At 40.2% G+C, this 19,028-nt stretch overlaps 1 protein-coding gene across 6 annotated transcripts in view; it reads right to left on the bottom strand.

Annotated features, from left to right (window-relative positions):
- mcamb (melanoma cell adhesion molecule b) overlaps positions 1–19,028 on the bottom strand; it is a 44,258-nt gene extending 25,230 nt beyond the window's left edge. For all 6 annotated transcript variants that reach the window (XM_085370721.1, XM_085370725.1, XM_085370720.1 and 3 more), the window contains exon 1: positions 18,871–19,028. In XM_085370721.1, the coding sequence (XP_085226847.1) occupies positions 18,871–18,934 (64 nt within the window). In that variant the 5' untranslated portion in view covers positions 18,935–19,028. The remainder of the gene's footprint in view (positions 1–18,870) is intronic.

Raw genomic sequence — 19,028 nt, 5'->3', positions numbered from 1 at the left:
ATCTTTTTATTTATCAAATAAACAAAGAAATGAAGACGTTTTAGCTCAGTGGCTGAGCATGTACCCGCATGCCGCAAAACCAAATGTAGCAGCCTGGGTTTGATTCTGACCCGAGGCCACGTGCTCTCTTTCTCCTCGCTTTCATGTCTCCTCTTCACTAAAAACATCGATTAAAGGCAAGAAAAGCCCCCAAAAACGATTTGGGAAAGAAGATGGAGGATGGATGGATTACACTGATTACATTGAATGGATCAGTAGACTTTAGTTATATTTCTACTAATAAGAAATGAATGTTGCGTTAGCGTGACCTTGTACCTTTGTCTAAGATCAAGGAGGCAACAAAATAATTTCTGATGTTGCCTTTATGGCAGATATGACTAAAAATAAAAGCTAAAAATAAAATTGCTTCCTCGAGTTTCCTTAATTGTTTATGGATACCATCCCCTTCCTCTGCATCTTTCTCTTTCCCTCTTCGAACATAGCTTGCTATAATCTACGCAACTAAAGTATCTCGCGTGCAGCTGGAGATTAAACTGCACCTGCTCATGTCACAGGACTCACGGTTGAATTAGTGAAGCTAAATAATATCTTCTTATCTTGTTAGAAAGAGTTTTAAAATGGATCAAAGTTCTTATCTATTTACACTATTAGCACTATTTCATTTCAAGATTATGTTACGTAAAAAATAAAGTATTGATGCGTCTATAACTGAGATTCTTCTGTTTTTTTCGGCTAATAACAGGGCTCAGTGAACAGGAATACATCCACATTTATTCTTTATCTCTAAATAAATAAATGCCATTGACTTTCTCTGTAGACATATTCGACAGATTGACAAATCCACTGTAGAACAACTGAGTTTGGTCAACTCGTCTCAGTGAAATGGTGCAAAAGAATGTAACTCTTGCAAACACACAGTGAAGTCCTTGTCACATGAAGCATTTTAATGCACATATGCCACGCAAGACCAAGACACCCCCCCCCCCCCCCACACACACACACACACACACACACACACACATCTCTGGCACAGCAGGCACATTTCTCCATAATGCCATGAGTAATCCACTCAAATAAAAGAAAGATTGACTTTTCTCCAGCATGGATTAATAAATATACATGATGTGTCACCACTGGATTTTGTTACGCATTTCTCATATCTTGCAAACAACTGTGCATGCTGTATTCGTGCAGATAATCTTTCATATTTTTATTATCCACAGTTCACGAAGCCAATTGTAAAGGATCTCTCCATTAACGCGTCAATACCAGAAGCCTCTTAGACCTGGGTGATTGTTCTGGTTTCCCTTCATGAATATGCATGCTCCTTTTTACCCTGTTGGCTTGCATTAGCTGTTACAAGTTAGTGAGGCTTTAGGTAATTAATCAGGACTCCCATGCAGAGGAGACACTGATGCAACTTTTGGCCAGGCGGATGGCTCCATGTTGGCTGCACACAGCAGCTCTCATGAGTACCTGCCGACAGCAGCAAACAGAAGCAGCATCTAAAAACTGGACTCAGTGTGAACATATCAAGAGCGATTCAACCAGATGACGCTCATCAGTATCAAACTAAGCACACATTTCAGATCATTAGTGCTGAATAGCCAGCTAATCACGCGGGATGAACGCACGTAGAAGGAACTTGCTAGATCTGAAACACAGCTGGAAGATTTATTTGCACAGGTGCAAACAAGCGTCTTTTCTCTTGCATTTGAAGTCATTAGAGTGAAAATTATCCAGGAAGATAACAGCTTGTGTGTGTTAGAAGAAAATGAGTACCAGTCTGATTTCTTTCTTCTCCTTTTTTTTTAAATTGAGTTAAAAATATCCAAGTTGTTATAAATGTTTTGGTGTAATGACGACGGCAGAATGGTTTTATAAGCTGCCTTTGTTTCTGGAACTTGGAAAAAACATCTGGGCGTATTATTTTATGCATGAGATAATATTCAATCAATCAATTAACCAAAATCAACCATTAACAGATGAGTTGAATCAGCTGATGGCAAGTTATCTGGTTAGGTGTTGATTTTGCTGTTTAAGAAAATGTTGAGCGCTGATTCAATCTTTAGGGCACCGTGAGTGATTTTGACCAACACTAACACTACGCAGGAGGTCGGAGTGTACAAACAAGTGCAATAAACACCTAGAACATAACATCACCTGGGATACTGGGACTGTTATGAAGGACCGCACCAATAAAGTTATATAAAGCTTATAAAGACAGTAAATTAATCACATCATACATGTTCTTACACTTATTGCCAGGCAGCAGCCTAAGCAGACAAGCCCAGACCTCCATCTCCCCAGCCACCTCCTCCAGCTTGTCCGGGGGAACACCAAGGCGTTCTCAGGCCAGCCGAGAGATATGAAAAATTAAATGAATTAATATTGATTAAAGTAATATTGAGCAGAATTGATGCTCTATCCACTGAAACAGGATGCTGTGCCTGGACACCACATATTTAGCAATAAGCTGAAATCAATTCTGCTCAGTATTACTTTGATCTCTTTATAAGATTACTGGTGCGGCACTCCACAACATGGCCCATTGGGAAAATTAAATGCCCACCTCTGATCTAAAGGACAGTTTCACAGTATTGCTTTCATTTACAGCCGTGCACCTGGAAAATAGAAAAAGACAGAGAGAGGAAGTAAGAATTAACTTATTGTACTTTTAAAATATTTATGCATTTAAAATGCATTAATTAGACCTTAGCAATTTACAGCATGCAGACTGTAAACTATGATAGTTCAATTTATCTTTAATTCTATATAAAAATGTGTCTTCTTTTGGTCCAGAGAAACGGCACCTGTGATTTTTTTATTGCATCTTTATGAGATTATTTTTGGTGGGGGGTTCTGCTTTTACTAGACAGATGCTCTTCTGATAAAAAAAAAAAAAAAAGAAGATGTGGAGAAGGAGACTGGGCGTTTTTATGTTTTTGAACAAAGTCAGAGGCACACTAGGTGCAGACTTAGCTCACCAGGATGCCACCTTCTGATGTTGCACAGACTTTTAATCAAAGAAAGAACTGAAAGTATTATAGATGATAGAGGAAGCCATATTGCACTGCATTGCGAGTAGGAACAGAGCACTCCTCTGTCTGGGGCCCGCGCGGGATCAGGTGATGTTTAAATTGTTGAGTCCAATGACAAAGAGATGGACGGTGGCAGCTGTAGCAACCAAATTGCACGTTCTCACAATGCTTCAGAGAAAACAAGGTCAACTTGTCACGCTGACCTGCCAGACACTTTCTCCAGCACACACAGATCCCCGGGGTGTTCTGGAGCCAAATGCCGGCCAGATCCACTCAACATGCCATCAGAATTAACGTTTTCCAAAAAGGCAGAGGAGACGGAGTACACAAAGAATGTAAATACAGTGGAGAGAATCAGAGCAGACCACACATCAGGGGAGATAGCGAGGGACTAGGCTGACTATATTACATTTCAGCGGACCACCTGTTACAGTGATCAGGCGAAGCTAGACCTGGCTCGGGTCTCAGACTGTGTCTTTCAGAGAGGGCTCTGCTGACTCACAACTGTTACAACAGAACACTAATAAACCTTTGAATGGCTCTGTTATAAGGTCACCTCTGACAGCACTTGAAGTGTTTTAAACGGAGCTGTGGAAATTAAAAAAGACAGAGAGCTCTTTCTTCCCTCAACAATTAGCTGAAAAGTTGATGTTAAGTTAAGGAGGAGGAGGAGGAGGAGGAGGAGGAGGAGGAGAAGAAGAAGAAAGAAGAAGACTTGTGTGAAAATGCATTTTAATATCCCAAATATCACCACCCTGTTATTGTGAAGGCAGCACAGGTAGCTTCACTCTTCCTCACAAAACTAAAATGACACATAGCACAGCATTCATGGAGGATTCTACCATTACTTTATCCATGTTTTCTGTCATGTCACCTGCATATACCTGGAATAACGCCACCTTAAATCTACCAACCAGGCCTCTGCCAATGGTGAGGTAAGCATAAAGACCGTCTGGCTATGACCGGTGGGTTTGTTCAGTGAGTCAACGTTTTCTTTTCCTACTCGAATCACCAGCGTTTACTTTGTCATTCGTCCCATTTTGCTATCGTGATTTCTCCTAGTAACATAATCCTGACAATCCAGAAGCTCCACAGACACTTTCATAAGCCCACACGAGTCACATTGAAAAACTTTACTCCCATTTTTTGATTTTTTAATAAACGCCAAGGAAAATCAGGGCATTTAAATTAGTGTAAGAGTGCTGGAAATTTCTGAGCAGTCCCAGAACATAAACAGATCTGTGGACAGGCCTTCAGCAGCAGGTTTCAAAGACCTGAGGCCAGCCCCTCTTTGATACGCAGCTCTTTGGTCTTCCCTCCGCAGCTACGCTCCAAAGAGAGTTCACTCCCTTCCCCGGCCTTTGATAATTACTTTTTCAACAAGATGTACTTCCCCGTGTTCAGAGTTTCCTTATTATTCTATTCTGCTATGCCCACACACTCAGAAACTCACAGACTTTTAAAAATGTGTCCACTCTGTGACTTTTGACTTCATGTAGGATGAGGTCATTTTCCCATGTCTAATTCCACTACTCTCATAATATTAAAAAAAAAGAAAGAAAACACTGTGTAATTACTCTCACAATCTGACACACTGATGCTCACTTGCGTTACTGTCTATGAGTGTAGTGGAATAAATCTCACAGGGCCATTTCGTTATATCTGCTCCCATAATGGTACAAACGCCCCCTTCATCCTCTTTCCCACGTCCCAAGACTGCAAAAACGGTCTCCGTAATCAGATGCTCTGCGAGCAACCAGCAATAAAATAACACACGTAGTTTGGAAGTATGGGAAAGGCCAACAGGGACAATATTTTTGTGCTACGCTGATCGTAACGATACAGAAACCGAGAGGAGGGAAGGGCAGGGGGGGCAGAGAGCGGTCTCATGACATGGCTTCAGAAGTATGAGATGTGTGCTGTGTGCTGCTGGCATATTGTGGCTAAAGATAGATCCCTGATACACAAACTTCAAGCTTGCAATCCACTGACTCTGAGGTGGACAGAAATAACGATTCATTTTGTTTTTACATCCTTTGTGTGCAGATGTCGTCTTTTTAAGTGTTCATTAAAGCAGATAAAACGACATTCTTAAAGTGCGAGTATCACAAAGACTAATTCTTTAGCAGCTGCCATTCCTAGAGCCTGAAAACTGACAGGAGTGTATTTTTCTCACTGCACTTAACGCTTAATTCATACTTCTGTGGTCCACACGTGCAATGTAGTCTCCATAAGTGGGGAGTGTCGTTGCCACCCCTCGTTTCTATATATATTGCAACAAAGTTTAAAACAGGTTTAGAGTTTTACTGAAAGTAGTAAAACTTTTATCTTTTAACTTTTTAGGATCCCCAGAAAACCTGGAGAAGGGTTGCTCAAGGCTGCTTTAAAAATGGCTCTTTGGAAGCTAAAATATAAAGAAATGAGGGGTGGCTCAAGACTTTTCCAAGACTTTTTGAGGGCTTGTATTTCACATGAACATCAAGTAAAGCATTTAATAATAAAAGCATTCCTGTGTTTGATTTTTGTCATTTGTAACATGCAAGAGTTAAAAGTCTCATGGACTGGGAAACCTTTATGTGCTCTGTTACTCCATCTTCAGTAATTCATCAATCTGAGGTATCCAGACATTTCACTGGGTGGTACATCGTAACAGAGGTAAAGATATCATTACGAGCCTTTAAAGGGCTGCAGTGGATTTTTGGTTAATGCCGTTATTCACACTAACGTCATCTCAGGATCTCACAAAAACAACGCCAGCGTTGATGCTCACACATCTCTTGCTCACATGCTTTGGTCGCCAAAAGCTTTGCCTACTTATCACAGGACAAATAAAAAAAAGTCAGTTTTAAATGCCCCACACATGCTGTGCTGAATTATGAAACAAGCCATGCGGCGAAAACAATGATCTCTTTTGAGAGCATCAGCTGTTTCTACTTCAAACGCAGACTGAAATGAAATGAATGAATCATATCAGCCACTTTCAGTGTCTTGAATGTGCAGCGTGACCCAGATACACGCAAATATTTCAGTTTCATCTGAAAAGAAGGAACTTTGTTTGGAAAAATAAATTAGCTAGAACATTAAAACTAATGAAGTTTTAAAACATACCCTAATAGAAGAGGGGGAAACACAAACAGTGGAACCGTTAACCAGCAGTTATCTGCCATAACTAAATACTGTGAAGCCGCAGCAAACACACCAGTCTGCTCTGAGGAGTCAGCGGCACGGCGTCAGGGCTGAGGGCTCGTAGGTTGCATTAGGTTAAAAGGATCCTAATGTGCATTAGATCAGCACAAAAACAACATCCATTATTAAGCAGGGTGTTGAACTAACAGAGAGCAGGCCGAGATCCCCAACAAGCCTCCCATCTCCACTTGCGCCAGCACAGCTCCCGGCGGACACATTAGGTCCAAGGATCAACACGCGTGTGAGCAGCTTCTACATGCTATCATGTTCGTGCTGTAAACAACACAACAAAGCATGGAAAATGAGATGATTTAAGTGTTATTGCAGACTGACACCAGGTGCACAGTGGTACACAGAAAGTAAAGGCTAATTTAACCCATGCAAATTAAATCACAAACCAACATGTTATATGTCAGGGCGCGCTCGGTTAGTTCTTATTGTTCCACACAGCATTTCTGGCTTTGGTTGTGGTCTCTGAATGTGAGACATCTTGGACAGTGTTTTTATTCCTCCGTGCAGATTGTCCCAGAGATTTGAGCTCTTCAAACCTTAAGTTTAAGCTGCTCTTATTCTCTTTCATCCACCAGATATTCACCAAATAAATTCCAAGTTGAAGGCCACACTAGTCTGTCCACCACAGGCCAATCATCCTGTCTCACCTGTCTCACGCTCCACACACACACTCCTTTGGTAACAGCACCCAATGAGAGCTACATGAGAAAAAAAATCAAGATTTAAAAAAGAATTGTAGTTTTTCCCTTTTCAATAGCCCAACATATGACCCACACACCGACAACACTTAGCACAGAGACACAGAGAGACTGTGTGTGTGTTTGACCTCAGAGCTGCAACAAGAGACGGCGGAGCACTAAATCAGCTTCGGGGTGGAAGAGAGACAGTTTCCCCAGCAGTGCATCAGCCTTTGACGGAGACGATTCCACATTCCTCTGCAGCCACTGCTACTACTCCCTCACCTTTATTCTCACCAATTACATAACAATTCCTCCAATATATGATTGAAATTGATGCTGTTTGAAGCCTCCATCTCTGCTGTGGTTTCAAACTGAACTTTAGATCTCAAATTTAAAACACATGCACACTTTTTTCCACCCCTCTCTCCTGGGTGTCATGAACTGCTTTCAAGAACACGTTAGACTGTGCATTATGCCAGATTACATCAGTCGCACAGAGTTTTCCAACAGCTTTGCAGGTGTGCCCGCAGTGGAGTCTGCAAACCACAGTTCACTCTTGAACAATGGAAAATCAAAGGCCGTCCTCATAGACTCACCTTGTTTCCATCTCAAACTCCTCTGACAGCATTTCTGCAGGTACCGGTTTTACTATTCTCCTGCTTTAATGTCTCATTGATGTTTTTCAGGGTCACATATTCGCAGCCTGATAGCCTGCAGCTGTGTGGATACTCTTAGTAAAAGTTCTTTTCTTTGATAAGATTTTTGAGATATAAATGTGGTACTATACTCTGTAAAGAGAGAATTCTTGAGTTTTTTTATTTCGTGGTAGTTATTGAGATCGTGTCTCAAAAATGTCCCTTAAACCTTTAGTGTCTCTCTTGTTCAGCATAGGTCTGGAAGTCTGCCTTCCACAAGGAGTGTAAGCCACAGAAGGTCAGCGCTGCAAAGGCTGGCTGTTTGCAGAGTGCTGTATCAACGCAAATTAACCAAAATTTGACTGGAAGGGAAATTTTTAGCAGAACATAGTGCACAAGCACCTACGGGAATTTTTGCAGATTTTTAATTAAAGTCCATTGGAGAACTTTAAAAGAAATGACAAATAAAATTTGCATTTCATTAGGAAATTAAGGTCCTAGAGTCTGGAGGAAGAGTATAGAAGTGCAGAATCGAAGGTGTTTCTGCAGTCAGTGAGGATTTGCCATGTCCTCCTGATGGTGTTGGTGGCTGGTGGGTCCGTAGTGCTCTATCAAGTCCAAAATCATGTTTCCATCTGTGGACGAACCAATTTTCCTTTCCAGCAGCACTTAGCACCTGCCCACATTGCCAATGTGGGCAGGTTTGCTGATCTCGTTATTAGCGTGTTTGATTGGCTAAACAGCCCACCTGACCTATCAAGACAAAGATGAGAAACACCCATCTCAAAAATTAGAGGCAGGCCAAAGGAAGCCAATGATGCAGTGATTTGTCATAAAGAAGCCACAACAAAGTATGGACTGTGTGAGTGAACACACTTGGACATCTCTGTACTGTAAATCCTTTTTGAGTGACCTTAGGAAATATTCCAATAATTGGAGATTCTGGATTTCTGGTCTGCATTAAGTATAAATGATAATCGTTCAAATTAAAGTAACGAAAATAGTATTAGTATTTCTCTTTACACATGTACACAAAAACTCTTTATGACCCATAAAGAGACATTTAATAGCAAAGACTCCTCTGCACCAAACATTGTTCCCACCATCACATTAAACTGGCATTCACCCATGTGATTATTCATGCTTGTGCTTGAATTAGTGACTGTGCAGTTTCTCGAACTCTGCAGAGAGCCATGCTGTATTTTTATATAAAGTACAGCTCATATAATTTGGCTCATAAAGTCTCACCATAATTTTTATCCCGAGGCCAAAGCATCAGCTCAACTCATCCTCCTCTAAGAAAGCAGATCCAGGGACAGGAGCATGCATACGTTCAACCTACCCTACATGCATGCAATATGATTTTTGTCCAGCTGTTTCCAGGATGTAGCCCAGACATATTCTCGGGTTTTGGGTTACCCACAGCAGAAACGGGGGGTGCATACACAAATGCAAGAATGTCAAAGTAGAGAAGAGATTGTGCACTCATTACAACAGGATGATTCATGGTTGTCACATTAGTAGAAAGGTTTTTGCGGCGTACCATGATATAAAAATCATTTCCTTACAAAATGAGCAAAGTGTGAGTTTTGCAATGTCACCAGCGTTATGAAGAAATTCTGGAGAGAAATTCTTTCACAATATGGTCACCGGATCACACATCCCACATTCTCTCTGACATTGTGAAAGTGTTCGTTTCAACATTTAGGTGAAGTTTCTGCAATGCTCGAGAATGTTAATCATTACTTAAGGCCCGAAGATCACTTAAAACCATCAGTTTGCCATCAGAGTCGGTGTGACTGACAAAAATCATTCAAACATACCAGAATTTTAGTCTGGAAGTAATAAGCTGTCAGTAGAAATTGATCTATTTATTCTTAAATAGTCTCAAAAAAGTTTTTGACATTAGTAATTTCATAACCCAGATCTTTAGATTGTCACAAAAAGTCTGAATTTACAAAAGTAAGAGAGGTTTTGCAGGATTGGTCAATACTGAGAGCTCACATATGCAATTTGTACAAGCTGGCCACTTTATTCAGAACTGCAGGTGATTTCAGCAAAGGTGCTGAAAACATTTTGGTCCGTGATGACATGATAGCGTCACACAGCTGCTGCAGATTTGTTGGCTGTGAATCTCCCGTTTCACCACATCCCAGAGGTCTGTTTGACTACAGTGAATTCACTCTCATGTTCAAGAAACCGGTTTGAGATGATCTGAACTTTGCGACATGGTGTGTTATCCTGCTGGAAGCATCTTATCAGCTCGAAGCGATCTGACCTCTGACATCAGCAGGGCATTTTCACCCAGAGAAGTGCCTCTCACTGGATATTTCCCTTTTTCAGACCATTCTCTGTAAACCCTAGAGATGGTTGAGTGGGAAAATCCCACACAACCATTACTAGATCAGACGTACTCAGACCAGCCCGTCTGGCACCAACCATGACACATCTAAATTAGCCAAAATTACTTAAATCACTTTTCTTCCCCATTCTCATGCTCGCTTTGAACTTCAGCAGATTGTCTCTACAATGTCAATATCCCCAAATGCACTCAGTTGCTGCCACGTGATCGGCTGATTAGATGTTTGTGTTAAAAAACAGCTGAGCTACTCTACCTGAGAAAGAGTGTATATAGAAAAAGCACAGTGAAAAATATAAATGGATATATGTTTATGTGCCCTGGTGTTTTTGGGGGGTATTTAGGATATGTCAAATTAAAACAGGGTTCTGTGAATGTATTTCTATAACAAATAAATTCATTGGCAAAATGCTCCTAATGTGTTTACTGATAATGCTGCTTCCATGCTTCTGACGTACAGACACTATTAATAAGCCTTCTCTGTGAGCTTATAATTAATGAAGAGTGATAGAACAACTAATACAACAATTAAGACCTTTTCTCTTCTCCACGTCTATTCTCAGACAAACAGCTGATACTTCCAGTTAACATCCAGAGGCTATGGCAAACCGCAATTATTATTGGATGCATTTGTGCATCAAAGTCAGCCAAAGAGACATACCAACAATCCACATGGCATACTCGCAGGGAAGGAAAGCACAGTGTTTCCAGGATTAACTGTTGACTTTGAATGTACTGTTTGCACTGCTGGTTGAGACAGTCTAAATAAGAAGTTGAACAGTATTCAATGAAATCTGAAAACAAATCTCAATTTAACTGGTTTCTTGCCCCACCTTTCAATAACTACAGAAGCTTCAGTGATCTAAAAGCGTTGATGTTTTTGGCTAAGAGATTTCACGATAAAAAGATTTATCACTAAAAATCCCCACACAACATTTTGGGTTTATTTCAAGCTTTGATTTGCTATGAAATAATTCCACAGGGATTGTAATCGTGTCTGAGATTACAATCGTGTCTCTGCTCTGTGGAACAAGGATAAAAAAAAACAAGAAACAAGAAAAACCCCACTCTGCCATTTCATAATTATGTAAAGAGTTCGAAGCTTCAAAAACAGAAAGAAAGAGGAACAGTAGTTAATAAATGACTTATTAACGTATAGTTGGCATGCTATATAAAAGTACCTCAATATAAACTGCTCTCTAGTGCTCAAGTGTAACAAGTGTAACAGGTCAGATTAATTCCCAACAGAGTTGAATGCGAATAAAAAAACAAAAAAAACTGAAGCTCAAAGATGTAAGACGACCCTTCATCCCGAGGCTTTTCAAGTGCTGCCACCCAATCCCTTGTACAGCAATAAAAAAGGTCAGAGGTCACTTAAAGAAATGAAAGAGATCAATCATATCAGAGGAGTTTACAGTTCCCATGCTTCCCAAGAGTCACACAAACTTACAAAGTTTTTATGTTTAGGCTACAAATATTGGTTTCTTGAAAAGTGTGTTCTGTTTTGTCTTGGTTTCTGGCTGTCTCACAGCTCAAACACCTTCCAGCGCTGACTTATTCATACCGTTTTCACATGAAGTCACAAAAATATGAGCAATTCTACCAAAGCCTAAAATGATTTTTTCCAGAAAAACATTTGTTTTATTACAAATGTATTAATCTGTTGTGACTGCTGCAAGCATGTGTGAATAAAACAGGCCTATTTTACAAAGTAAGATATCGTTTCTGTGAAAAAAAAAGAATGCAGTTTATGAAGGAAACGCAGCTTCTTGTTTATTTCCTGTGGTAAACGAGTGTTACGTGTCACAGCTTATCAAGTTAAATTATCCACATTTTTTCCACCCACTTTTTGCCCACATGTCATATTTTTGCACGTATCATATAGCGAATACATCAGTTAACCATCTTTTATGCATGTTGAAAGAATTGGAAACTACCGGGTTACTTTTTAATACCAATACGGTCAGTAGAGGTATCAGCACAAACCCTTTAAGGACAAACAGCTAATCTTTTCTCACCGCTTAATGAAAAGTGGTTTGCTCACTTCAGGATGTCTTCAGTCTGCCCCAGGGACAGTTTTATGTTTATAACACTAAAGTAATTAAGGCCTGAGCTAGATAGAGGTAGTGAACAAGAACTGCAAAGCTTAAAAACAGCATGGGTGTGAGTTTAGACAGCCAGGCTGCACAGTGACTCAGTGTTACCCGTTTGAAATAGTAACCCTGCTTTAACAAAAATAAGACACGATGACAACAGGTCATTAAGTGGTAGCAGTGAGCTAACCTGAGAAGGCACGCAGGCTCTGTGTATGTGTGTTTATATGTGTCTCCAAGTCAGGAGTGTGTTGTCAGGACCAGGTGTGTGCAGCTGTCCGTCTGATCTGGACTTCAAAGCCCATAAGAGCAGCAGTAGGTGGTTATAGTTGGAGGAGAGCTGACTCCTCAAACGCTGTTCTAACTGAGGTGATCTTTAAACTGCCTGATATGAATGGATTTGCCCCGCAGCCAAATATAGAGCTATACATCAGGGTACATCATCACTATCCCATGAAATGCTTCATTGCACATCTGCAGATGAGGCCAATGCTGAGTTATGAGGCCTTCTGCGTGGCATAGCTGAAGGTGTGTTTCTTATAAACCCAAGATGTGATAAAAATAAAACATAAAAAGTTGCAAGAATCTTTGAAAATGTGCACGTTTGAGCTTTCTAACATTAATCCACCAGTAGAAGTTGTGAAATCACTTTAATTACAGACTTATTTTCCAAAAGGGAAAAAAAAAGCATTCTTGTTTGAGGGAAAATGTTGACAGAAAGTTGTATTGTATCCTGTTCTGATACGCCGAGCCTGAACAAAGCCGAATATCTGCTTCCTTCCCTTCGCTTCTCACAGTAAACACAAGTTAAACCGCTCGCTCTGGAAACAAAAACTGTTGATATTAAGATATCATTCAACAAGGCTGGATTGCAGAACGTTTCTTTGCTGGAGCTACATTATACAAACAATCATTTGCTGCTACTCAGGAGCACACACAAAATGGTCCCGATGACAACAGCACAAAGTCCTGGGAGCTTTCTCCACCAGTAACAGGCCCCCACCCTCACCATCGCTGGTTTGCTATATTGACCCAGGTAATGGTGATAATGGATGTTATTCCCATCAATAGGAAGATCAAACAGTAAAAGGAAACCTTTTGCTTCAACAATTCAGGTTCCCAAGTGCACAGCTTCAACCCATTATATTGCTCAGCGGGGAAATACTGCACCGGATCAATACAGGATCCGTAGAAACACTTGAAAACAAAACATTTCTGACTCTTACACCAAGCACTACATGTTACTACTAACACTGCCTGAAAGCCAAAGTATTACAAGTTTTTGCTCAACAGCTGTGGCCACAAATGGAAACTGCTGTCTGAGTTACTCTACAAGGTAGCGCAAGATTTCTATATATTTTTACTTCTGCGTTTCAAACGAAAGTAAAAAAAAACAGGAACCAAAAAACCCACCGTCGTGGTAAAATGCAGTGAAGCATTAAGAAAAAGTCCTAAAGGTGTGAGATAGACAGTCATGTTTATCAGCTACTGCTTACACCCCAACAAATATCACAGAAGAATCAAAGGTGGATGCTTTTTGTTTCTTGAACTTTGCATAAAAATAACTCAAGGGTTCAGCTAAAGAACAGTAAAGATGAATACACGCCATGATTCAACAACATTAGGTTTATCGGACTCTAACATCGTTGTGGAAGAATTTTTAATCATTCTTCTTTAGTTCATTGAGGTTTTGGGGGCTTTCTTTTATGCACAGCTCCCATCACAGCATTTGGCCATCGCAGCACCTTCAGTCTTTTCTTTTTCAGCCAGAATGTTGTAGATCTTTGTTCTGTTGCATGAACCAATGTCAGCCAAACTTTGGACTCTGATGGACAGATGGTCTTATATTTGACTCTAGAAGACTGTAGTATACAGAGGGATTTATAATCCACTCAATGACTGTAAGGTTGCCAGGTCCTTTGGCTGCTAAACAATTCCAAACCATCACCCCTCCACCACTGTGCTTGACAGTTGGTATGAGTTGTTTGAGCTGATATGCCGTGTCTAGTATTTACAAAACATGGCGCTGTGCATCATGATCAAACTTTGGCCTTGTGTGTCCAAACTGCATTGTTCCAGAAGTCTTGTGGTTCGTTCAGATGCAACTTTTCAGCCATCCTGTCATCTTCTTATTAGAGAGAAGAGACGGTCTTCTAGCAACTCTTCCAAACAAGCCATACTTGTTCAGCCTTTTTCTAACTGTACTGTCATGAACTTCATTTGATCATTTGGCATGCTAACTGAGGCCTTTAGAGTCTAAAATGTAGCTCTTGGGGGTTTGTTGCAATTTCTCTGAGCATTGCATGTTCTGGTCTTTGAAGCAATTAAATTTTATTTTATTTATATAGCACCAAATGACAGTTGTCTCAAGGCGCATTATATTATAAGGTAAAGACCCTTAAAATGATACAAACAAAACCTAGAAAACCCCAACAATGACACGACCCCCTAGGGAGCACTTTGGCGACAGTAGGAAGGAAAAACTCCCGTTTAACAGGAAGTAATCCTCAGCAGAATATTCCAGCGGATATTATATATAATGTCTAACTATAAAATCTCCCTGTGCATTAATACTCTGAAAACTAATATTCATTTTAAAGATACTGTTTGCATGATTTCTTTTTCAGGATCTAGATTGTTTTTCACTCTTGCTAACAGCCATAAGCTCAGCAGGATTAATGTTGTTTAATGTTGTTTAATATTGCACTCTCACCGCCCATATCAAGCACCAGCGGTGCATGGCTCCTTTGCTCTGGGGTGTCCTGATAAGCCTGTTGCATAGGAATAGTGCAGCTCAACACTCGAAATAAGACAGCATGTGCTTATGACAAACTTTCTCCAGGCAACAACCCTGATTTTTGGCCATAGTGATTCTTCCATCAGTCGTAATATATATGCCAAAATAAATTTCAAGATTATATGCGACACTGGTGTGCTTGAAATTATCTGGGGTGTTATATATTGCCAATATAGTATGTCAGAACTAAATTACTATAAATTACTAATAATGGCTGAGGAAATTCAGACATTAAACACGAGTCATTCAATGCTCAGTGGGAGCAAGGAACAGAAAACTATCCAGGTCCTCCGAACTGCACCATATGTCACAATACAATGCCTGTCCCTCTGCACAAACTGGCCATATGCACAGAAATGAAGCAATCACGGTCCTCGCAGAGAAGGCTGAATTTACAGACTTCCATTTCCAATGTGCTCCACTCTGCTGATGCTCTGCCAGATTACTGGGCCTCAATTTTCTATGCTGCGGTCAAGTCACAACAAGGGTGTTTATTGTACATGACCGGCTCTCTTCTACTGAAAAGCAGAAGTTGTTTTGAGCGCATGAAACTGAGGCACAGCGTCTCAGCTGCAGCAGAAAAGGATGACCTTTAAATGAGAGAGGTCTTCCTGCTGCATGAACTGGCTTGATTAGGTGATGTCACAGGAAACGAACTCTCTCCTTATCAAGAGTCAAAGATAAAATCCAGCAACAACTGCAACTTTTCTCTGATGTCATTGGATGGAGTTTTAGGACAGGCACTCATTCATCTCCATAAGCATATTCATTCAAACAAGACATTACTGTGTACTCAGCAACTCAAATGCATCAGATTATAACCTCTAAAGTAGGTCCTCTATGATTCAAGTTTAGTTTAGACTTCTTTGTTGAATCTGTGTAGACTATTTAAATCTGTTGCCTGACTGATAACTTCACACATTTCTAAGGCGGTGCAAAGCAAGCTATGGCATAGATTTCAGAGCGTTTCCAGTTACTTCCAAAAGGTGTAGATTTAACACTGAAACACAGATCGACTCTCACGACTGCGTCCTCGTGTAAAACAGGGATTTTCCACTTTCTTTCTTTAAAAAAACAAATCAATAAAAAAAATCTCTGTTTTGAAAAAGATTCACATGAAAAAGTGATATCAAGCTTGATTAAGAGCATGTTAGTGCAACCGGTGGCAATATGAGTTGTTAACCCTAATCATTCAAAAATGTCAGCCAATCAGAACCCTAGAAATATCACAGTCTGACATTAAAAAAAGAAGATAAAGGCGCACATCTTTTAAGTTGCAAGATCATGTCTTTGCTCTTCTCTCCACATGCAGAAACTGAGTTTCTAAAAATCTTTACCCTGGAAGGAGTTTTTTCAAAAGCTCAGTTTTCAGTTCCCTGAAATGCAATTTACACCTGCACAGTTTTTAAAATATTTACACTTAATATTTCATCATTGTTCAACAGAAAATATGAATATGCGAATAACTTAATTAGAAAATTGTTTACATATTGTAGTGATATTTGTACCTCTAGAGGCTAAAAGATAAGCAGATAAACAGAAGAAAAAAACAGAAAACAAAACTCACAGCTAGTTCTTGTTTACTACTTTCAAATCTGTCTTAAAAGCTTCCACAGTTTCTGAAAATCTCTCAGTTTCAAAATTCTGATGCAGCTCCGGCATGTGCGCAAGCAGTTGACTAGCGATTAGCCACATTAGCTGTGCAACATGCTAAAGTAAGCCATTTCATGTTGTTATTGTGAAATTACCATAAAAAAGTCTTTATTTCCTTGGCTACTTGTAGTGTTAATTCTTATTTTTTGAAAGCTAGATTTACAACATTTCTACAGTATCTTCTTACAGTGAATCAGCTCTTTCTGACTTCATATGATCCAGTTCTTTACCATTATTTCAGTCAGTTAGCTAGTCAGTATTATGTGTGTGTCAGTGTTAAGTAAACAATTTGATCATATTATACACTATATGAACAAAAGTACTGGGTGACCTACACATTACACCTGCAGGAGCTGCTCGGCCATGGAAGTCGATGCCATGAAGCTCCCAGCACACACTTTTGTGCTGATGTTATGCTAGCATTCACAACTCTTACACATGACTCGCCCCAACCTTCAGCGACTCTGCTTTGCAACTTTGCATAGTCCGCCATTTCATGGCTGAGTTGCTGTCGTTCCTAAACATTTCCACTTTGCATTAATATCACTTACAGTTGATTGTGGATTATCTAGAAGGAAACGAATTTCACAAATGGACTTGACAGTGGCATCCTATTACAGCACAACAGTTGAATTCAGTGAGCTCCTCAGAACGACCCATTCTTGCAGAAACATTTGTAACAGCAGACTGCATAGTTAGGCTCTTGATTTTATAGACCTGTGATAATGGGAAAACACCTGAAATCAAAGATTAAGAGGTGTGGCCAAAAGCATATTGTGCATCTCTCGTGCAGTACGTACATAAGTAAATAAAATATGGCCTACACGGCTAGTTTATTAATGCTTGGTCAAAAAGATATCTATGGTCTGCTTTTTTTTTCAATATTTTACGGTATTGTATAAAATAAATCCATGATTGTGATTAATAGTCAGGAATCAACAGTTATTTTTCACCATCCATGTTACTGTCAACAGATATCAGCACAATTTAATTGTATTGGAGCTGCCAGCACAGGCATGGCTCCTGGAGGTTTGTAAAGTCAGAGAGGTGCAAGTCCAGGAAACAGACTTTGTAAGGGCAGAGAGCTTGAAGCGATCACAAACAATGGGTGTGGAGTCAAACAGGAGGTCAGCACAATACAATGATGAGGTACCTACACATTACACCTGCAGGTCATTAGGTAAACGGTGTTCAAGGAAAGGTGAAAAGGGGTAGACGAGAGAGCAACACATTCCTAAAGGAGGGAAGTGAGAGGCTTGCAGAGAGGAAGGGTTCAGGGGAAAGCACACTTAGAGCTTTCTTGTACAAACAAACAAGTAAAAAACACAGGAATATCAGAAAGGTCTCTAAAACCTAAACCGTACTGTGGAAAGCCCAGATAGCTGCCCTTTCTCACTTCCAGAGACACCACATACAAATGTACACTTTCATGCTCTCTAAAAATAGCATTCATCAGCACCTCCCTGTGGGTCTCACAACTTTTTACAGTTCTCTCACACAACTGATCCAAAATAAATCCGATTGACAATAAGTACGCAATCCCTTTGACATGCAAATGTCAAATTATAAACCAGTGTGGTGAGAGCTGTATCTCATACTAGGGATATATTTGACTTCTTGTTTCTGTGTGAGAAACAGCCGAGCCATTCACCACTGCCAGGGAGGCACTGGGCCACTCGATCACTGCTGGGAACAGACAAGAGCTGACAGAAAGCAGACAGAGAGCCACCTCACTGCAACTGCACCTCTAAAAATACATGAAGCAAGCAGCATTTCATACTAACCACAGCTTCATGCATGATATAAATCATGATCTCTCATTATAAGAATAGATTTTTATTCACTGTATAGGTGTGACAAGAGTGTCATGTTCATTCACAGCAAGAGCACAAAGTCAGTGTTTGTGCTCACCATTCACCCACATACATACATACATGTATACACATGAATTTAAACATATATTAACAGGAAAATCAGTTCACCTACATATTGCACCATTATAGCCGTGCAGCTGTGCTAAAATGCATTTTCTGTATGGACTTTCAAAAGATGAGGGATGTGAAACTTTTCAACCAGGTTACAACAACTCAAGTGTGTGAAGGACTTATTACTTTTAGCCAAATGTAATGTAAGCAAAAAGAAGGAGGCTGTGCAGCGTCACATCTCTGCAGCTGGAAGAAAAGGCGATATGAGGAGCCCTGCAAGAAAGTAAAGTTTCTGCGCTGCAACTTTTTCAGCTTCCTAAAATCTCTTTGGAAGGTTTCTCTGATGGATTTCCACAGAACACAAATTGCAGTTTAACAGCTGGTGCTTTACTGACAGAATTCCTTTCTGTCTTACATGAAAAAAAAAACACATTTGCATGTACGACAAATATCCCATACAGCTGTGATAACTATGCCTTGGTTCCTCACCTCCAAAAGCATGAAAGAGGAGCAGTAGTCCCACGAGCAGAGGGGCAGTGTCCGGTAAAGCCATGACTATCGGTCGGTGCTGCAGATGTCCGCGCTGAGGTGTGTGTGCGTGTGTGCGTGTGTGTGTGAAAGGAGTCTGACAGGAACTGGTCCTCCTG

This window comes from Diplotaxodon limnothrissa, linkage group LG14 (genome assembly GCF_057381915.1).
Source record: "Diplotaxodon limnothrissa isolate DT_005_m linkage group LG14, D_limnothrissa_male_GT1.1, whole genome shotgun sequence".
NCBI lineage: Eukaryota > Metazoa > Chordata > Actinopteri > Cichliformes > Cichlidae > Diplotaxodon > Diplotaxodon limnothrissa.
The sequence above is the reverse complement of the archived record's forward strand: the minus strand, read 5'-3'. Positions and strand labels throughout refer to the sequence as shown.